Source organism: Trachurus japonicus, chromosome 1 (genome assembly GCF_045865225.1).
Source record: "Trachurus japonicus isolate A0001 chromosome 1, Traja_1.0".
Lineage (NCBI taxonomy): Eukaryota > Metazoa > Chordata > Actinopteri > Carangiformes > Carangidae > Trachurus > Trachurus japonicus.
The window spans coordinates 7,825,341-7,848,238 of record NC_140907.1 but is presented as its reverse complement, the minus strand read 5'-3'; the positions used below and the strand labels follow the sequence as shown (position 1 = coordinate 7,848,238).

General features: G+C 41.0%; 1 protein-coding gene across 1 annotated transcript in view; it reads left to right on the top strand.

Moving 5' to 3' along the window:
- The window catches only part of dnah6 (dynein, axonemal, heavy chain 6), a 75,276-nt gene that overhangs the window by 18,939 nt on the left and 33,439 nt on the right, over window positions 1–22,898 (top strand). Inside the window, exons 34-52 of the mRNA XM_085788859.1 lie at window positions 4,704–4,811; window positions 5,001–5,127; window positions 6,511–6,723; window positions 6,822–7,043; window positions 7,124–7,246; window positions 8,869–9,051; window positions 9,303–9,443; window positions 10,625–10,846; window positions 11,758–11,905; window positions 12,501–12,658; window positions 14,661–14,792; window positions 15,052–15,223; window positions 16,053–16,199; window positions 16,351–16,424; window positions 16,528–16,682; window positions 17,266–17,497; window positions 17,613–17,765; window positions 19,732–19,872; window positions 20,988–21,230. Of these exons, the coding sequence (XP_085644985.1) occupies window positions 4,704–4,811; window positions 5,001–5,127; window positions 6,511–6,723; window positions 6,822–7,043; window positions 7,124–7,246; window positions 8,869–9,051; window positions 9,303–9,443; window positions 10,625–10,846; window positions 11,758–11,905; window positions 12,501–12,658; window positions 14,661–14,792; window positions 15,052–15,223; window positions 16,053–16,199; window positions 16,351–16,424; window positions 16,528–16,682; window positions 17,266–17,497; window positions 17,613–17,765; window positions 19,732–19,872; window positions 20,988–21,230 (3,094 nt within the window). The remainder of the gene's footprint in view (window positions 1–4,703; window positions 4,812–5,000; window positions 5,128–6,510; window positions 6,724–6,821; window positions 7,044–7,123; window positions 7,247–8,868; window positions 9,052–9,302; window positions 9,444–10,624; window positions 10,847–11,757; window positions 11,906–12,500; window positions 12,659–14,660; window positions 14,793–15,051; window positions 15,224–16,052; window positions 16,200–16,350; window positions 16,425–16,527; window positions 16,683–17,265; window positions 17,498–17,612; window positions 17,766–19,731; window positions 19,873–20,987; window positions 21,231–22,898) is intronic.

Sequence of the window (22,898 nt, the reverse complement as noted above, 5' to 3'; positions counted from 1 at the left end):
TGTGCAATATTGAATTAAAGGCTCATGCTGGCTGGTCATTATCCTCATTGGAAACCAAACAGTGAAGCTGCATAAGCACCTATTGCATTGCTACTTTTTCTTAAGCATCATCATATTTAAAGCCTAGAACTGTATGGTAAAACAGTTTTGTAATTTGGCGCACTGACTGGGGGCATGATGCTTTTCAAGTTTCATGTCCGGCGCCACAAACAGGTTACATAAATTGGACTGTGTGTTCATCCATGTCACTTTTGAACCATTCACCTTTGGATTCAAAGGATCAAGCTGAGTTCATTGCAGCCTAGGATATCAATTTTTATTATTATTTTATATCAGAACAACTCCTTGAGCAAACTTGGTCCATTTTTCAATGACATACATGTTAGTGATTTTCAGACCAAGCCCCAGAAATGTTATCATATAAATCTTTGAGTTTACATTTGTAAGTATACAACCATACTAGCCAACTGAAAATTTGTTCAGTCACTCAAGAAATCAAATTTCATTAATTTGCCAATTATTACGTTTTCCAATGTAGTCATAATTTTGTTGTCATGTATTTCAACCAACAACTATTTTTTGAAGAGCTGGCTGTGTTGTCACAAATGTGTGTGTATAATATATACGGTATACTATATGGAGGAGTAAAGTACACAAATAGAAACCAAATGAAGCATAGGGTTAATAACAGTCACCACTTTTCCCATCATTAAACATGGCTTATCAAAATGTATAATTATTTGTTAACCCTCGTTAACTCCAACAAATATCATGGTTTGAAGAAACAGTGCTTATAATCTAGTGTAATGCTGCCTTGTTAGCGTCACCTCGATCTGAGAGATCCGTGGGTCGTAGATGAGGAACAGCACGGGAGCTCCGGATTAGTTTAAGGACGATGGTTTATTTACACAACCAGACCAACACGACAACTGCCAGTCACTCGTCTCCTCTACTCCTCAACTGACATAAACACCCCCAACATTCTATCTTAGGCCAACCAGATCATTCCGCCCTATAACGTTCTAACATAACAGTTTTAATTACACAACATAAAATAGTCCCTTATAACAAAATAAAATTCATCTTACATTCTTCCCCCTCTTCAAATGAAATGTCCTCATTTCAAAAATAAAATTCATCTTTAAAGTAAAACAAGAGGCATACAATTATGACCATGTGAATAAAAAAACATTAGCAATAAGCATATACACATGTACATCACATAAACTTATATATCACATAAACTTTTTTTTTTTTTTTGACAACACAAATCACAATAGTATTCCCACCAATGTTATGTACCAGTCCACAGCAGGAACTAAACAGTCCATGTTAATCATGTAATTGGGAAGAAACATGTTATAACCCCAACCGTTGAGGCCTGTGAACAACCCGTCCTGCATGAGTAGTGTATGTGTCATTTGTCCCGACAGGCGCTGTATGAGCAGTATCCTGTGTTAGGTTGTCTTGAGATGGGACTTGAGAGACCCGACCTGATGGTCTCCGTAGCAGGGGAACTGAGGGGCAGGCAGGGACAGAAGCCTGTCCAGTGTCAAGTTGTCTCGGATATAAGGGGAAAGAACCAGATAGTGCTGTGTATGTGGGGAGAGAGTCCTGCTGCCAAGCCAGAGGTTGGTTCACTTGTGCTGTGGATGTGTCCCAGGTGGATCTATATGGTTTTAAACGATCATAGTGAACTACTTTTTGTCCAGCTTGGGGATGTCTCAAATCTGACAGCTTATATAAAAGTTCCTGATCATTTGATGAGATCACTTCATAGGGGCCAGTCCAGTTAGGGTCATGTTTCTTTCTCTGTGTAGTTGGATCATCCAGCCACACAAGATCTCCAGATTGATATGGTTTGAATCTCACATGCTGGTTGTAGTAGTGCTCACGCTTTAGTCTCTGTTCTTCACGGTGGGAGTGAACAGCTTGGAAGACTGTGTCAAGCCGTTTCACCAGTTCTGTGCCATAATTCTGTGGCGTCACTGACACAACTGGCGTGGACAGAGTCACAGTAGCAGGCAGACGAGGCTCTCTGCCATGTGCAAGAAAGTAAGGTGAGTACCCAGTGCTAGAATGTGGCATGGAGTTAAATGAGAGGACCACTGCTGGAAGATACTGATCCCATTCACCACCATTCTGATGAATGAGTTTAGCCAACTGCTCTTTTAAAGTTCTGTTGAATCTTTCAACCATCCCATTACCACGGGGATGGTATGGTGATGTTCGTTTCTTTTTGATGTTCAGTCTTTGGCATATTGTCTTGATGATTTCGGATTCATACTGTCTACCCTGATCTGAGAACAGTTCCTCTGGAATGCCGACTTCAGGTATGTAACGTTCACAGAGTAGTTGTGCTACAGTTGTTGCTTTCTGATCTGACATAGGAAATGCACTGACATAGCCTACTTAGTGAAATGATCTTGGATTACAAGTACATACCTATGTCCCTGTGAAGTTACAGGCAGCTCAGTAATATCTGTACATACAAACTGAAATGGTCTATCTGTCTGTATAGATTGTAAAGGAGCTCTCAGTTGTGGAACAGGCTTTCTATAGGCTTCACATGTGTAACACATCTCACAAAAAGTTTCAATATCAGACCGCATGCTAGGCCAGTAGCACATGGTTAGAGCCTTCTTGAATGTGCGATCAGCACTATAATGACCAGAACAGGGATTACCATGTAAAATGTTCATGGTCTCTGTGATGAGTGTTTTGGGTATCACTACTTGAAATACAACAGGTTTGCCAGGTGCTGTGTGAGCTTTTCGACAGAGTAAATCATTACACAGTACAAGTTTTGAAAACTGCCACCACAATTTTCTTTGCAGCTTCCCTTTAACCTGTCTGAGATATATTGTTTTGTTCTACCCAGGTATATACTTCTGAGAGAATGGGATCAGAAAGTTGTTCAGCTACAATGTCATTTCCCTGACTTGACAATGTATGCATCAACAAGTCCACACCTGTGTTGTGTTGTATTTGTACAGTAGAATCATCTCTATCTGACACACACACTTGAGCTGTTGTACTGACCACAGAGGCCAACTGTTCTGGCTTATTCTGCAACACTGGGAGTGGAGAAGGAATTTCCATTTTAGCTGGAAGACTGTGATCCTGCTGTGGACAAGCTGCAGGTGAGCGTTCTGTGGCCGCTGGATGTGAGACGGGGATCCGTGACATAGCGTCTGCATTTGTATGTTTCTTTCCATCCTTATGTGTGATTGTCCACTGATATGGATCCAACTCCAAAGCCCAGCGACCTCGTCGTCCTGTGGGGTCATATCCAGTTTTCTTAGGCTGAGGAGAGGGCGATGGTCAGTGATGATGGTGAATGGATTACAACTCAAATAGTGTCTGAAGTGTCTGACTGACCAAACAATGGCCCACAGTTCTTTGTCATATGTAGACCATCTCCTCTCTGTGTGAGTCAAAACATGACTGGCATATGCTATCACCCGCTCTTTACCATTTTGAACTTGAGCAAGCACTGCTCCAACTGCACAGTTTGATGCGTCTGTACTCAGAATAAATGGCTGATGAAAATTGGGAAAAGCCATAATAGGAGGAGAGGTGAGTGCATCCTTTAATGTTTGAAATGCAGTTGAGCACTTTCACGTGAAACAATGTGTCCCATATATTTTACTGCCGGCTTGCAAAAATCACATTTCTTTGGGTTTAACTTGAGCCCAGCCTGTCTGAAACGTGTGAGAATGTCTGTCAGGTTTTTAAGGTGATCATCAAAGTTCTGTCCCATGCAAATAATATCATCAAGATAAATGACACATGTGGTCCAGTGGAGACCTCTTAGAACTAGCTCCATAAGTCTCTGGAAAGTTGGTGGTGAGTTTTTCAGACCCATGGGCATCACTTTGAACTGATACAGACCATCGCCAGTGGTAAAAGCTGTTTTGGGTCTGTCTGCTGGATCCAGTTCAACTTGCCAGTACCCACTTGACATGTCCATGGTGGAAAAAAACTGAGAACCAGAGAGCGCATCCAAGCTGTCATCAACTCTTTGGAGAGGATGTGCATCAGTGATGGTAACTGCATTTAGCTTTCTAAAATCAACACAGAATCTGTACATACCGTCCTTCTTTTTCACCATGACTACTGGGCTGGCCCAGGGGCTAACACTGTCCTCAATCAGATCATGGGCTTTGAGGTCTTCCACCTGACGGTGGATTTCTGTTTTTATGGAAGGAGAGGTACGATAGGCTCTCTGTGAGATGGGAATGTCACAGCTGAAACACAGCTGAAACACATCAGAGAATGAATTTAACAGTGCTTTCAGTTTCTCATTTTGTGTACTTGTGAGACCAGGGTTTGACACATCCTGAGGTTCAAATGGGTTGGAGACGACAGGCACCTGAATGTTTACATTACACACAGACTCTTCCATCACAGTATATTCATCTGTCGTACTACCAGAGGTGGCATGAAAAGTTCCTATTTGTGTGCCACAATGCAACATGACATTCTCACTTAAAGGATTAGCTATTTTCACATAGATGGAACCCTGTTTAACTTTTGCCACTGTTCTTGCAAAACTAGTAGATGATTGGTTGGTGTAATGTGGCTCAAACACACCTGTATAACCATTAGGTACTAGTCCCTTATAACAAAATAAAATTCATCTTACACTAGTTTACATAAAGGTTGTATAATTTGTAATTTAACAATGTGTTGCTTCTTAGGTCTCTAAAGAGAGAAAACCCTCATTTGAGTGAAGATGTGGTTCTTATCAGAGCGCTGAGGGATTCCAACCTGCCAAAGTTCCTGACTGATGATGCTGTGCTGTTTGGGTAAGGAAATAAATATGACTTCAAATGCATAGATGCTGAAAAATATGAGACATAATTACCAGCACAAATAAGAATGAGCATAAGCTCAGCTTTTTGTTTGCATTGTTACATGTGAAAACAATTGTTTTTGTACTTTGTATGTAATGTAACACCCGTCCCCATCCATCTCCATCTCCACACCCACTATAGTGGAATACTGTCAGACCTGTTCCCTGGCGTGTGTATCCCTGAGCACGACTATGGCGTGCTGCACTCCACCATCCTGGAGTCTCTGGTGAAGCGGAACCTGCAGCCACTGGATAGCATGACCAAGAAGGTACACTGCAAGTGGGAAAAGGGAATTTATTGAAATTAGTCAAAACAACTAAATAGCAACCGCACACTCAAAACACTGTGCATGTATCAATTAATTGAAATTAGTCTTTAATATATTTTGCTTTCGTGAAACCCTTTGCATATATAATACATGGGCTGCAAGAAAAAAGGCTGTAGCATTTGGATGGATGGATGGATGGAAGTAGCTTGCATGTAGTATTCTTGCTGACCCCACACATATCCTCCACTCAGAATATGAGCTCCTTCCATCAGGCAAATGTTACAGAGCCAGCAGATACAAAACCAACCACTTCAAACTGTCATCCATCCCATCATCCATGACTCTCTTAAACAATAACTGTCACCGTTCTTAAGCTTGTTTCTTATTTTGTTCTTGCTGTCCAGGTTTTAACCCATTGATCTTGTGCAATAGTAGACATCTTGCACACTGTATTATGTAGGCATGAGCATTTCAAGTAATTTTCTAACCGAGTAACCTAACGTAGTCTTACTCGAGTAACCGATAACTTAAATAAAAATAGAATGACTCATAACGACACACAGCGTGGTCATACAAAATATCAGGTGGTTAATAAGAGTATAGATTGGAGTTCAAGATGCACATATGTCCGTCAGACAGAGCACATTTGTGCCTCTGTTGCCTCGGAGGGGAAATTCATTTTTTTCAGTCATTAGTGATAGTGCTTATTTATTAGTCCACACTGCATTTTGGCGACTATGCTCCTTTCTGCCTCGCATTGTCTGAGGAAAAAACTCGGAATGTTTCAGAATGTTTGTAGGCTGAAAGTCTATTTTCTATCAGACTTGATGACACCTGTTGTCTCACTCCTGACGGCTTACACCGAGGGAACCACCACAGATTCTTGTAAAAGGTTTGAAAGTTCGAGGCTCGATCCAAAAATGCTTTTACACAGCAAAAAACCATATTGTTTGATCCAAAACTGTTTAACACTACAAAAAGTAGTAAAAATGTAGTTGTGACTATTGTAATTTTACTATGCCATGTGTTTTGTATATTTTGTCTCATGTGCTCCTGCTTTTGCAGATTAATTGCCCCTTTGGGGACAAATAAACGTAATGATTGATTGAAAAAACCCAAACCATGGCATGATTACTGTATGTAGTTTGATCCGACGCTAGACTGTGCTCTAACATGCAAATTTTTAAAATCATAGGTTAACCGGGTAATAATTCGTAACCGATTAGCAGATTAGCAGCCTAATATTATGTGTACTGTTTTACTGTTGTTGCAACGGTGTCTGGCACTTTCAGCCCACAACAAATTTCCTTCGGGACAATAAAGTATATCTGATCTAATCTAATCCTTTTTTTTTTTTTTTTTTTTTTTTTTACTTATAACCAGGTGATCCAGCTCTATGAGACCATGTTAGTGCGTCATGGTGTGATGTTGGTAGGGCCCACTGGTGGAGGGAAGACCACTGTCTACACTATTCTGGCAGACACACTGGAGTGCCTCCATCGCACAGGGCACGTGGCCGACAACCCCTTCTATCAGCCTGTCAAGACCTATGTCCTCAACCCTAAATCTGTCACCATGGGGGAGCTCTATGGAGAGGTACCACAGAAAGTAGCAGTGCTGAAAGTAAACGATACGGCTTATTTGCTTCTCTCTCTCTCTACATACAGTACATTCATTCTTTGTGTCAACCTCAGGTCAACACCTTGACACTGGAGTGGCGTGACGGACTGATGGCCCTGAGTGTCCGCGATGCAGTCAACGACACCACCGATATCCACAAGTGGGTGATCTGCGACGGGCCAGTTGACGCCCTGTGGATTGAGAACATGAACACCGTACTGGACGACAACAAGATGCTTTGTTTGGCCAACAGCGAGAGAATCAAGCTGACTTCATCCATACATATGGTGTTTGAGGTCAGAGCCCGTGTCCCTCGTTACCTTGTGTCTGCTGAGCGTGGCATATCCATACAGGTAACATACTATGTGTTTTGCAGGTCCAGGACTTGGCTGTGGCGTCCCCAGCCACTGTCAGTCGCTGCGGGATGGTCTATATTGATCCTGATGAGCTGAAGTGGATGCCCTATGTCCAGACGTGGTTCACTGGTCTGGCAGCTAAGGTGGCACATTCTGTATATCTGTCTTTTGTAGAGATTTTTAACAATGTGTACACAGTTTCAGAAATGTTGGATAATAGCTGCTCATTGTATTAGAGCAGGGGTGGCAAACACATTTTAGTTCAGGGGCCACATACAGGGCAATTTGATCTCAAGTGGGCTGGGCCAGTATAATACTGTATCAGCATAATAACCTATAAATAACAAGAGCTCTAAATGTTTCCCTTTGTTTTAGTGCAAAGAAGGTTGTTGTTATTGTTATTGTTTGCTTGTTTTTATAATCCTGTGTTTTATATGTAAAGCAATTTTAAAGGGATAGTTCAACATTTTGGCAAATTGACCCATTGCCATAATCCCTATAGTCATAGCAGTAGGTTTGTTACCTTTAATTGTCGGTGCAAGCTATTTTTAGAACGGCAGAGCTGCTCAGAGCTACGCTACGGAGGCTCATGGCATTTCTTGGTTTCACTCATCAAACTCATCAAATACACAATCCAACAACTCTAAAACGCTCTTGTGGACAAGTTGTGACCTGCACATTCACCACGCTATGAGATAATAACAGAACATTACAAGACAGAGTTGTTGACAAATTCATCCTGTGGCCCGGATTGGACCCTCTGGCTGGTTTTGGCCCACGGGCTGCACGTCTGACACCCCTGTATTAGAGGATCTGTGCAGAGATTGATTATAGTATACTGTAATTATATTTGCGTGCAGATCAGTGGTATATGATGCACACCATAGGCACAGTACAGTATAAACAGGTTGTATCACATTTCCTGTCGGGTCATAGTTACTGCCTTGGTATAAACATTAAGTTCCACTGAAACTCACCTTACATCACCGACTATTGTTTCATCTGTCCCCATCTTTGCTCTTGTATTCACTTAATGTGAAACCGTGGCTGACTTCCCCTGACTGTGTGAGCACTAGTATATGAATGGTAATGTTCATTTTCAGTCATTAGAAGAAGTAGAACTTCAGCATCAGCATAAACTCTGATGACAGCACATCACATCAAAGTTTATAGCTTGCAACATCAGCCCTGAGTCTTTTAGGATGACTCAGAACTACAGTGAGAGTGGGTCATCTCTCCTATAAACTTTCTCCCTCTTGTTGTATATCACTGTCTTTTCACTCTGTTGACAGTGTATGTTTCTGATTACATCTGAATAATTTGTTGCTGTAGTTATCTCCCTTGTTTATCCTTCTCCCATTTTCATTTTTAACAAGGAGCGTTCTGTTACAGCTTTTCTTAATTTAAGGTTTGTATTTTACTTTGTTAGGGATAACTTTGATTACACTTTTTGGAGTTTTTAGAATTAGATAATTTGTCTTGAATTACTTTTGTATTGATTTCCACTTAGCTGCTTTAACTGAGGGAGTCTGTCACGCACTGTGTCTCCAGGAAAGGGAGAGCATGCCCCATATTTATTGTAGCTCTTAATTGTCCTCTGTCTAGCCCAACTCTTAAAACCAGCAGCTTGGGTACCTGTGAAGATTATTTCGCTTAAATCAAACACAAAGATAGAGACACACAAAGATCAATGCATAATCCTAGCCTCTTTTACCTGCAGCCATCTAATATCAACTCTCTTTTCTTATCTGTGCTGTCCCTTCAGCTCCCGGACCCAGTGCGTACATACTTGATGGAGATGTTTGAGTACTATGTAGAGACGGGTCTCCAGTATGTGGTGAAGTATTGTACTCAGGTGATCCGCCAGGTGGATATCAGTAAAGTCACCACTCTGTGTTTCCTGTTGGAGGCACTGTTGCTTGGCGAAGGAGGACCAGACCTGAAAATGGTATTTTAAACAACAACAAACAGCCACTTGACTTCAGTCTATTTCAGATGATGTCGCACAATCTATTAGTGCAGTTCATTGCAGTTTTGCACAATATCACTAAAACTAAAACCCTACAGATTAATTGATGCGGCAAAAACATTCCATACTTGACAACATACTTGATACTGTGTGTACTGTATTTTGAACCACGATATCACTCAGTGAACACGCTTATTTGCACTTTTCCTTTGTGTTTGTGTTGGTGTCAGGATTCCAAGAATCTGAACCAAGTGTTATGTCAGACCTTCATATTTTGCTACCTATGGGCAGTAGGCGGCAACCTGACCGGTTCTCACCAGGAGGCTTTCGAGACCTTTGTTAGAGAGCAGGTTGAAAAGAACAACACTAAGGTATTTATGTGCACACCCATCCAGAGAATGATACAGAAATAGATGAACTGCATGACACCATGTATTTTAATAACACACATACACACAGACAAAATGTTACAAGTATGTCTCGGATTTCCAGCTTTGCTGTTATAACTATTTGTTGCCACTGAAAGAAAATCTTGTCTCTCAGCCACATAACTGAGTGTCAAATCCATTTGCATGCACATTTTCTGGTATCACCATCAAATATGTGAAAAGGCCTGAAGGTTAGCTCATACATATTACATATTGCTCTAAAGTACACTTGACACTGGCTGTATCCATCTGTAGCACAGCTAATCTGAAAGGGGATTATGCTCTTATATGATATCAGACACACGAAATGAAGACATTCAGAAAGCGCATCCATTTTATACTTAGTGATATCCTCAGTGGTATTACAGGAAACACATTGGAAAGGTAAATCAGATAAAAAAAAAACGCATTTGCCAAAGGTATAAAAATCCATTGCATATCGTCATATTGCCAACTTTAGATAATTCTGAACCATTTTTATTTGTGAAGAATGAGGTGCAGACCTTTTCGATGAAATACTGTAGGGTGGAGGGTGATGATATGAGCCCTTCAGCGCAGCAGGATCCCAGCAGGAAATGGGAAGTTAATTGTTTGAGAGGTTTGACTTCTCTAACAGTAGAGGCAGATGATTAAAGAAGTGTCTTACTGACAGAGATAAAAACACAGCAGGCTTGGAACATAGCTCACTTAGCTGAAGTTGGAATGAGCAAGTGACTAAATGGTGAAGAAAGGCAGTGTTAGATCCCCGCTAGTTAGCCCCTTTTACTAAGGCTTTTTACTGGACCAGCTCTCCGTTTAAAGGGTCAGTTCTCAAGATCTAACAGTAGAAATTCTAGAGAATGTTTAAACTGGTGACGAGGAAACTCATCATCTTGGGAACCACAACCTTCCTTGACAGCAGACAATCATCTGGATCATCCCACATCCTTCTAAATAGGGAACTTATATACAAGTCACATGTCACAAGAAAACTTACGTAACTTACAATTAAAAGCAATCAGCAACAAAATACAGTGATTTTTCATAATATCAGATCTCTAAGGTTTTTTCACACATTGCATAGAGTTTTATTTCAAGTAAGTGCTATGTTAATTAATTTGCATTCTTCTGTCCTTCCTGCATAGCTTCCAAAGTGTGACACCCTGTGGGACATGTACATGAACTTTAACAACAAGCGTTTGGCGCAATGGGGGACGATAATCCCTCCATTTAAATACTACAGAGAGCAGCCGTTTTTTGAAATACTGGTTCCCACCACCGACACTGTCCGCTACGGATACCTGATGGAGAAACTGTTGTCTGTGCAACGTTCAGTACTCTTCACTGGCGACACTGGAGTAGGCAAGGTGAGGTTTCCTAGACAGTTTGAATGCAGTAAGGGCACTCTGCCACTTTTGTTGAAATTTTGAAAAGGTGACAAATTATTAGCTCGTCCGTGATCCATGGATACACAGACACACCATCCTTATGTAGTCATGAAGTCTTGGAATAAGATGGTTGGCAGCAGCAGGGACCATTGTACATGTACTATGGGCAATTTCTAAATTAGAAATTTGGAGATAGATACTATAACAGGATATCATGAAAAAATGTTTAAAGGGATAGTTCAACATTTTGGCAAATTGGCTCATTGCCATAATCCCTATGGTTTTAAGAGTAGGTTTGTTACCTTTAATTGTCAGTGCAAACTATTTTTAGAACGGCGGAGCAGAGCCGTGAGCTGCTCAGAGCTACGCTACGGAGGCTAATGGAATTTCTTGGTTTCCCTCATCAAACTCATCAAATACACAATCCAACAACTCCAAAACGCTCTCATGGGCAAATTGTGACCTGCACATTCACCATGCTATGAGATAATAACGGAGCCTCCATAGCATAGCTCTGAGCAGCTCGCGGCTCTGCTCTGCCATTCTAAAAATAGCTTGCACCGACAATTAAGGTAAAGAACCTTCTCCTAAAACTATAGGGATTATGGCAATGGGCCAATTTGCCAAAATGTTGAACTATCCCTTTAAAATTGAAATTAATATCAGCAGTACATACTAAAACCATAAACATGAACTGAAGCTAACTGCTGCTATTCAGACTATAGACTAAACAATAAATACTAAGGTCATTGTAGAATACATTTTCAACACCACAGTGATGAGTGACTGTTGAGCTTTGGTCCTCACAGATGTAAACTCTAAAACATGATGAACACAAGGCTTTTGGTGTCAGCGTTATCAAATCATTTCTGTGTGTCTCTCCCTTGCAGTCCGTGGTGGCTCGTGGCCTTCTTAATAGTATCCAGGCGAAGGCGGGATACCTTCCTATCTACGTCACCTTCTCTGCTCAGACCTCCTCCGCGTGTGTACAGGAGATCATTGAGTCCAAACTGGAGAAAAAGAGGAAAAATATCCTGGGTAGCATAACAACTTTATTTGAGGCAATAACTTTACTCGTAACCCCAGAAAAAGAAGCGTACCTGTCATGCATATAATCCATTACTGCTGACTTAATGCTGGTACACATCATCTGCATACCATTGTAGTAGACAGCAGGGACTCGTAAAAGTACTATACATGTATACAGTCAACATGGTCAAGATGGCCCAGTTTTAACCATTTTTAAAGCCAAAGCTACCACTGCAGCCACGCTTGTTTATTATGCATCTATAGGGATAACATCTGGATCACATGATGTAGCTTCTATTGGTTTACATAATTTTGCGCTACAGCAACACACCAGTTAAGAATGGCTGAAACAGTTTTGGCTCACAGCTACACTACTGTGCAATTAGTCACATGCTATAATGTAGGAAATCCCAAAACTAAAAAAAAAAGGTCATCAGTTATGTATAAATGAGCCAAAACAACAGTTTACTTTGTTCTGTTCACTTCCCACTTCTTCAGTCCACCTACAAATGAGCATTGTGGCCATTTACAGTATTTAACTGTCAGTGTTAAATCTGTTAATCCTTTACACCCAGTCTCATATTTTTTTTCCTTGTTCCTGCAGGTGCTCCTGGTAACAAGAAATTAGTTGTCTTTGTTGATGACTTGAATATGCCTAAGCTGGACAGTTATGGCTCTCAGCCCCCAATAGAGCTCCTGCGACAGTTCCAAGATTTTTCTGGCTTCTATGACAGAGCTAAATTCTTCTGGAAGAAGATCCAGGTACGAATGTACAAATGATGTCTGCTCATTTGCCGTGACGATGTGTGTGCTTCGAGCTGATTTCGACTGCTCGAAGTTCCACAGGTGGCTATTTATGCAGTTTCCTATAGATATGTTTATAGGAAACAGAACAGTAAATGCAGCTTTCAATCGTTATTTAGAGCAGATGAACGTCACAGGTGCTGCATGTGGTTACTGAAACCAGCTGTTGTTGATCAGACTATACCCTCAGTCTGTTAACGTCTTGTAAGCTTCAGGCTCTTGTTTTCTGTTTACGTACACACATGCCAAACACAGTACAGAACACACATCCTGCAAACAAGAGACTTGAGGAGTTACTGAAAAGCAACATCCAATCTGTCTTTTTTGCAGTCATGCAGAAGCTGTGGTCGATACACACAGATAAAATCAATATTTTTATTGTTCTCTGACTCTGGAGGACTGCAAACAACTATTTTTTGTAAACAGGATTTTGTAATGTCTAGGGTTTGTTGAGTTTTCTGTTAAGTGGAAAAAGTATTCTTTAGTTGTTTTTTTTACTCAGTCAGCATAAGTTTAATTTGCCTTCCAGTGAGAGTAATGAATACTGTCCATTTATATGAGAAACACATTTATCTTGTGTGCCTGTGAGTTTTTGCCGCGATTAACGTTGTTGCAGACCCATATTTGTATTCAGCAACTGCAGGAAAATCCTTGCATGAACTTATTTGATACAACAAAACACTTTGTGTGACCTGTGGATGGTATGTAATGTCTTGTATCATAGTGTGTGCTGTGTGTTGGTGTGCAGATATGTACTTGTTTGGCTGGAGTGAACATAAGCAGAAACCACACGTGTGTTCAGATTAATCTTGAGTGATAAAACGCAGTGCACAACATAACACATAAACAGAACATTCATGCAGTGCTGTCTGTTATTTGATTGGAGAGCAAATGGTACCATATTTAAGGAACCAGGTGTATTTTTTATCTTTTAGTGGTCCTGATAATGGAAGGACAGGCTTCAGAACAGCAGTGGTAACATTGCTGCTTAGCATTGGAGACAGCTGATGAATTTACATATGGGAAACATGTTGTGTATATTTTCACTCCCTTCATATTTTGTTCTGCCTAGGACTTATTGCGCTTTTCCACAAGCGCGGTACGGCACAGCTCTACTCAGTTTTTTTGCTTTTCCACTAGCCCCTAGTACCTGGTACCTGGTACTTTTTTGGTAGCGCCTCAGCCCGGGTTCCATGCTAGCGGAAGCGATACTAAAATATGACGTCAGCGGACTGCCTTCCACTGATTGGCCAGAGCGTTGTCACTGGAAGAGTCACGTGCGCGACCTTCGTCACAAGAATAAAACCCGCTAATTTTAAAAACACGACAACAGCGCCCACTGATCTGTACTGAGACTGTTGTTGTTCTTCCATGTGAGTTAAATGATGCTGTGAGGAAAACCAGGCTGTGGTCTGTAATCGAGGTGCAGACGAGTGAGTTTGGAGCTGACGAGAGGATTGAAAAAGGAAAGAGAGACGACGCGGCCGTAGCCGCCGTGATATGACGACCCCTGCCCCCACTGAGAAGAAACTATGAAGAACTCAGCTGTAATGGAAAAGCAACTAAACCGAGCCGTACCGTGCCGTGTCTGTGTAGTGGAAAAGCACCATTATATTGTTTTTGTGTTGTCCATCAGTTCATCATCACATTTAATTGAGTACAGCATCACAGTAACACCTTAATGGAGCCTATTAAACTTTGCCAGAAACATTAAAGGTCTCAACATGAGGATGGACTGATTAGATTTTGGTAGCTAAAAATCAAAGGTCAAGGTCATGGTGACCTCACAAAACATGATATTGACCCTGTGATCACATCATCTCAAGAATTCTTCATAAAATGTTACTTTGGCCATGTGAACACCGACGTCACAATAATATTTTATATAATTCTGGATTTTTCAAAAATCCAATCCGAAACTAGAAATAGTGGCATACTCTAACTTTCTCCCTTCCCTCAGGAAATGACCATTGCATCAGCGTGTGCTCCTCCGGGCGGAGGACGCAACCCTGTGACCCCCCGATTCATCCGCCACTTCACCATACTGTGTCTGCCCACGCCCTCAGAGCAGAGCCTCAAACAGATCTTCACTGTCAGGATAAACACGTGCATCTACTGTACACACTCGCACTCACAACAGACTCACAATCAATGTACAAAATAATATTGCTCTTAATGAGTTGTCACATCTGCTTTTACAGCTTTAAAGCTCTATCATATCTCACTCCTACTCTAGCTCTCTCACTGTCCCATATCTCCATTTCTGCCACTGCTTAAATTTTCTCAAGTCACACTTAATTTCTCCTTTCATGCTTGATACAAACTCTTTTCCTTTCCCATCCTTCCTTCAGGCCATCCTCAACGGTTTCCTCAGTGATTTTGCCCAAGCAGTGAAGGACTGTGCCGGACAGATTGTGAATGCAGCTGTGGAGATATACAACCGCTTAAGTGTGGATCTGCTGCCCACTCCAGCAAAGTCCCACTATGTATTCAATCTCAGGGACCTCTCCAAGTGCGTCCAAGGTGAGACACAATCACACAAATTGTTTGTAGCACCGGCACGGAACTCATTTGATGTCTAGGACAAAGGACGGTTTCTGTTGTTACATCTGCTATCGACTAATGGCCTTGAGTTATTCCAGAATGACAGCACCAACAGAAAGCGTATATCTACAATATTTGCATTTGGTTGAGTTTTAAAAATGTTATGCATGAAGAGATTAACATAAACACAAGAGACAAGGGAAAATATGCATTAAAATTGAAACACAGAAAGCTCTGGTATAAAGTTTGTACGACATCTCTTTTCCTAAACAGCACAAACCAAACTTTGGGTTTGCTGACTGATGGATACAGAAAAGGTGTAAATCTTAGTTTAGCAGCTCTTTACCATCCAGGGCACAAGATTCATTTATCTCTTTTAGCCACATTACCAACACTTAGAAGCTGTGTCTCAGCCTCATGCTTCCAAATCGTCTGCACCATCACCCCCACGCTGCCTCCTTCCCGTCTGTCCCTCCCTCCTCCTAGCCAGCAGGCATCATCAGAGCATGAGGATGAACAGAAGTGACTTCTACCACTGTTTTCTACACACTGCTTGTTCAACATAGACTAAATGCATTACTCGAACGGAGTGCCCATTATATAAAACACTGTTGATGAGGGTTAATAAACCAGTGCCCCCTCCTCCCATCTTATAGGATATACAACATATTGTGGCATTCTTTTACATTTTATTTGAGCAATTTTCATCATCTCTTTTTCCTTAACATTGCGCTTAAGTTATCGCAGTAATTGCATATTGATTTCAAAGTGACAAAAAAAAGAGATATTTTTCTCTCTTTATTTTCAGGCATATTGCAGTGCGAATCAAGTCAAGTGAGAGATAAGAACCAGATCTTCCGTCTCTTCTGCCATGAGTGTCAGCGAGTGTTCCATGACCGACTCATTAACAGCCAAGACAAAATGTATTTCAACACCATCGTCTGTGAGATCGCCAGTGAGTGAGAGCTCTCATGTTTTAAATACACAACCTGTTTGAATCCTACACACTGCACTTCATATTACTGTACTGCACTTTCACCTTTTTTTCACATTTTTACTAGTCAAAGAACACTAATCTTTTGACCAGTATTCTTTCTTTATTCTAGTGAGATATTTTGATATTAGTTTGGAGCCGTCATACTTTGTGACTCAGCCTATCATATTTGGAGACTTCATCAAGGTCAGTTCTTCATAAAGAAAGTGTTTGATAGGTTCAGAAAACATTTGATTTCATTGTTTACACCTCACAGCTTTTATCCCGTCCTTCTCATAAATCCTTGTAGGTTGGTGCAGAGAAAGAGGATCGTCTGTATGAGGACCTGACAGACATAAATAAGATTCAGACTGTCCTCCAGGACTACCTCGATGATTACAACATGACCTTTTCCAAGAAGACAAAACTGGTTTTCTTCCAGGATGCCATCGAGCATGTCTCCAGGTGTGTACGTGCAAACTTGCACCACTGAGTTTCTTCCATTTACCCATTTGTATTTGTGCAATAGCACTGTTTATCTAGCACATACACACTAAAAACTTTGGCGATAAAGCACAAAACCTATATTTTATTCTAGCTTTTATCTGAATTTTATATTTATTTTACGCTATTTTACTTTGTTTTTACTTGTACAGTAGTTGCATTTTTTTTTTTTACTTATCTATATATTTATTCTCTCATTTATTGACAGATTTATTACACATTTTGTCGTTTTATTTCTTTTACTTAAAGTGTATCCAAGCAAATTTCCGTCAGTACGATAATTAGTAATGTTGTGACAGTTTGTATAAATTAAATTCAACCTTTATTCCCACACTGTACAGCCTACCCATGACACGATACATAAGTTTAGTGATGGGGCCATTCAATAGTTACTAGGGATGTCCTCCACTAAGGATTTTCATAGTTGAATCTGATCCGTCAGATTTTGTCTTTTGTTGACTAATACTACTATATTATATTAGTTTAATATTATATTATTTGTATTTTCTTGTTACTAGTGTTGTCTCTGATCCTCATCCTACAGGATCGCCCGTATGATTCGCCAAGAGAGAGGCAACTCCTTGCTGGTCGGGGTGGGAGGAACAGGCAAACAGTCACTCACTCGGTTAGCATCTCACATTTGCGGGTACCGCTGCTTCGAGATCGAGCTGAGCCGCGGCTACAACTATGACAGCTTCCATGAGGACTTGAGGAGGCTCTACAAGATGGCTGGTTTGGAGGGCAAAGACATGGTCTTCCTGTTTACAGACACTCAGGTATGAAGAAAGCTGATGTTAAAAGAGGAGAATATTTTTTTTTTATTCTTTACTCAACTTTACTTGCACAATCCTGATATTATTATTGCTATCAACTTTCTCTTGCCTGTTGTAGATTGTGGTTGAGGAATTTTTGGAGGACATCAATAACATGCTGAACTCTGGCGAGGTGCCCAACCTTTTTGAGAAAGATGAGTTGGAACAAGTGCTGGCTGCCACTCGCCCTAAAGCCAAACAGGCGGGAATCAGTGAGGAAAACAGGGATGAGGTATGTTCAGACACAATAACGTATTCCGGTAGTAAAGACGTAGTTCAGTACTGTAAATGTTTTAAATAAAAGCCAAGTCTCAAATAGACGCTGGTCCCCTATACTGGCTGGGTCTGACTACAGGTTTGAGCCAATAAAAGCAGGTCTCAATTATTTCTATTTTCTGCAAGTTCTTGTGAATGTACAAAATCTCTCAAAGCCCATGATCACCCATTTGCTAGAGTTTAAAGATAGTTTAAATGGGATCCGACCCATTGGTGTTGAAGCCTGGATCCGATGCGGCGGGACTCACGAGCGTTAATTTACGGCCTGAACGCGGACAAAAAAAGGGAAGCCTGTAGTCCGACCCAACCTGGGTTATATTTTCGACCTTTCCTTATAATAATAATAATAATACATTTTATATAACACACTGTTACAAGTGCTCAAAGACGCTTACATAAAAATAGCAACACAATTAAAATACAAAAACAATGTAGAAGATCAAAAAGAGATATGAAATGAGATAGGATAGAAGAACAGAAAATTATACATGTTTAATTTACAGATTAAAAGGCAGTTTAAAAAGGTGGGTTCTTACTCTTTTAAACAGTCCTGTCCCATGTCTCAAATAAGAGCCAGGTCAATTCAGCAGTTGAAACACTGTATCTTCTGTCACCTTTCTATCAGATCCAGCATGAACTTATTCAGCAGTTAGAGCAACATTAGCTGGTCACCACTGTTCTCCTTGGACCACTTTTGATAGAGCCTGACCACTGCAGACTGGGAACAACTTACATGAGCTGCAGCTTTTCAGATGCTCTGACCCAGTCGTCTTTGTCAAACTGGATCAAATCCTTAAACTGTCCATGTATCTTGCTTCTAGCACATCAACTTTGAGGACAAAATGTTCACCTGCTGCCTAATACAACCCACCCACTAACAGGTGCCATGATGAAGTGTTATTCACTTTACCTGTCAGTGCTCATAATGTTACCCTGATGGGTGTATTTGCCACAAACAGATGGATTTGATCAAAGTGATGCAGGTGGAAAATTGCCAAAATGGTGCTCATCTGTGTCTCTGCTTGTTAGTGATATTTTTTGTATAAAAGTTTCATTTTGTAGCTTTTATTGATATAATTTGTTTTATATGAACCACTAAGTTAATTAAGACTGTCTTTCAAATTTCCATGAAATGTATGGAAATGAGACTTTTGAAAGAGGACAAAATAATGACTGTCCGGACTGATATTTTTAATCTAAGTAATGCAGATGTCTAGAGGGTGTCTTTCTTTCTAATTGATTCCAATGGATTCCCGTAAGGACAGTGGTTTGCTCAAGGGTAAGACTTATTATGCACTTAAAAAGACAGTCTGACATTTGGTTAAATGTGGTTATTTGCTTTCTTGCCAAGAATTAGCTGAGATGATTGATCCCGCTTTCATTCTGTACTGAACATGTGCAGCTACAGCCAGAAGACAGTGAGCTCAGCTTTTCAACAGGGGGAACAGCCTGTTAGGGAGGACTGATCCCTGAGGGCACCCACAACTGAAAGGGGCTGACTCTGAGGCCAATTTACTGTCACCAATGGCAACACAGAGTCCTCACACAGAGATTTGAATTGACCAGCATAAAACAACACCACCAATGCCCCTGTAACATTTAGGGTGCTGAATTAAATCATGAGCTCACCAATACAAAAACTGCAGTAAGAAGTGCAACTAACTGACCACTGTGAGTTGCTTAAAGGTAATTAAGCACTTACATAACATTTCAGACACAACATAACATCTCAGACACAACACGCATTAACACAGTGGACCAAAGTAGTCATAGACTCTGGGCAGGAGCTGTCAGTTAAAGTCAGTGTCCTAATGTGAGCTGCAAGAAAACATAATCCTTGTTCTTTGCTTGCTTTGACCAAACCTCACAGTTACAGAAACTTCTCTGCATTTTCATGTGTGTGTTTTTGTTCATGCCTTCAGGTGTTCCAGTATTTTATTTCTCTTGTACGGAAGAAGCTACACATAGTGCTGTGTATGAGTCCAGTGGGTGATGCCTTCAGGTCCCGTTGTCGAATGTTCCCTTCATTGGTCAGCTGTTGCACCATTGACTGGTTTGTGCAGGTATGCTCATCTGCATTACATTCCCATCACACTGCTGCTCCTCACACTTAGACTGAAAATGTAATTTCTTTCCACTCACTTGAATTTTGACATCAACCTGCCTTGGGACTATGGATAGAAATTAGCCTATGGCTAGAATCTGACATATTTGCATATAAATGTTCATAAATATGCAAATAAACTAACTAAATAAATAAGTAAAATTCATATCATTATATTTGCCTTCTGTTTGCATGCTGAGTTTTCGTTTAACTGTGGTAGTAGAAGCAGTAGCAGTATTTAAAGGGATAGTTCAACATTTTGGCAAAGGCTCATGGAATTTCTTGGTTTCCCTCATCAAACTCTTCAAATACACAAAACTACAAAACAACTCCAAAACGCTCTGGTGGACAAGTTGTGACCTGCACATTCACCACGCTATGAGATAATAACGGAACGTTACGAGACAGAGTTGTTTTTGAGGTAAATTCATGCAAAACTGCTGATGCGCGTTTCCTTCCGGGGCAGTTTTTCGGCAAGCAGTCTCTGCATTTGCCTCAAACAACTCTGTCTCGTAACATTCCGTCATTATCTCATAGCGTGGTGACCATGTTGCACGCAAATATAATTATACTATAATCAATCTCTGCACAGATCCTCTAATACAAGGGTGTCAAACATGCAGCCCGTGGGCCAAAACCAGCCAGCTAGAGGGTCCAACAGGCCCACAGGATGAATTTGTCAACAACTCTGTCTCCTAACGTTCCGTTATTATCTCATAGCGTGGTGAATGTGCAGCTCACAACTTGTCCACCAGAGCATTTTGGAGTTGTTGGATTGTGTATTTGATGAGTTTGATGAGGGAAACTAAGTAAGCCTCCGTAGCGTAGCTCTGAGCAGCTCGCGGCTCTGCTCCACCATTCTAAAAATAGCTTGTACCGACAATTAAAGGTAATGTACCTACTCCTAGGACTATAGGGATTATGGCAATGGACCAATTTGCCAAAATGCTGAACTACCCCTTTAACATCTTGGTTGAACTTCTTCACAACTATATTCTGTATAATGTTAATGCCTTCCTTCTGCTGCTTTGTATCTCCACTTACCTCTCTTCCCTTGTTCCCTCTGATGCCCAGTGGCCTCGTGAGGCGCTGCTCTCTGTCTCTCAGGACTTCTTCCAGAATGTGGACTTTGGCAGTGTGGAGCTGAAGCAGAGCTTCTCAGCCATGTGTGTGGAGATACACGTCAGCGTCACTGACATGGCTGAGCGTTTCTACTCGGAGCTGAGACGCCGATACTACACCACACCCACGTCCTACCTGGAGCTCATCAACCTCTACCTGGGCATGCTCAACGTGAAGAGACAGGAGTTGGTGTCTGTACGTTTTTTTTTTTTTTTTTTTTTTTTCAACCTTTATTTAACCAGTTGAACCATCACATCACGAGTTCTAAGTTGATAAGTTGTCTGTTTTGATAGAAATTCTTTGCCAGTAATCTTTGAACTTGCTGCTTCTGAAATGCATTTTGGCTTACATCATACTCATAGATTAAGTTAGAGATGTCATGATTATAGATTTTCTTGGTACGATTATTGTCAGAGATTATCGGTATTGCGATTATCACGATTATTATGCATTAATTAATTCCACAACACACTAGAATGTGTAAAATCAAATACTGTGTCAAAATATAATTACATTACTAATTACTGTACATACACAAAATGTTGAAGTATATATTAATACAGTATAGGACCAATTATTAATCCTCCAGGGGAAATGTTTGAAATATTTAAGTCAATAATTATCATCTATAACATATGACAAATTATGTTCATGACCACATTATGTCTGTCTTCAGACCATTGCACACTGACACCGAAACTGTGTGATGACAAAAAAAAGTGACCGACCTCACGCTGTGTCAATCATGTTTGCACACTATTCATCAAAAACGTTTGAGACATGTTTGTTTTTTCACACATGTTAATTGCATATGACACACTAACATTTCCTAATGTACCATCTCAATTACATTACGTTCAACTGACACTAACGTAATTTAACCCAGTTACCGTACATTTACCTTTACTTTGCTGTGGAAAGCCGGCGGCATGTTTTCCAGGCTGGCAGACCGTCATCGACTTAAAGCGTTTGTTTGGAGGGAATGAGTCTTCCTCTACCAAACTTTACCACTCACACACGTCACTGTTCTGCAACTCGCACGGAACATTAGCAAAGTTACACACGTGATTGTTGTGTAACTTTGTTTACATTCCGTGCAAGTTGCAAGGCAAGGCAAGGCAAGGCAATTTTATTTGTATAGCCCGTTTTTACAAACAGTTTGGGCCCTAGTTTCCTAGACCGGGCGAAGTCTAAGTTCAGCGCAGCTTCGCCACGCCAACTAGGCGTGTCCAGGTCTATTTCGCAAGTTTGCTGGGCAGCGCAGTCCGACTTACGCCAGCGCAAGCCCGCCCCTTGTCCCTCCTACCGGCGCAAACGTCAAAGGGGGAGGAGAGAGGGCGGGAGGGAGACAGGAGGAGGAGAAGTGGGATTAACACAGCCGATTCGGATCTTCACCAATCAAAGGAGCTCCTCTCCTCACCTTTAACTGCGCGGCGGGCGATGCGCGCTGCAAGTTTGTCATTTTATACTTTGACATGGACGGAGGAGACAGCGACGCCAGAGGCCGAACCTCTCCCAGGAGGAAACAGCTGTTTTGGTCCGGAGGTCCGAGCTCAGAGTGACCAATAATGAGTTTACTAATATACAGTACTTAACCAGGATTGATCTGATACACTGAGAACCCCTGTTTAGAGTAAAAAACAACAACTAATAAACTAATAAAGAAACTCACATTTATTCAAACCCTGTGTGAGAAAGATGAGAGGTGTACACTAATCACAACATAAACAAACACCATGCGGGATGAAATCAGCATAAAGGTCTCTCTCTCTCTCTCTCTCTCTCTCTCTCTCTCTCTCTCTCTCTCTCTCTCTCTCTCTCTCTGTCCGTCTCTTTTTTTTCTTTTTTTTCTGTGATAGAGAT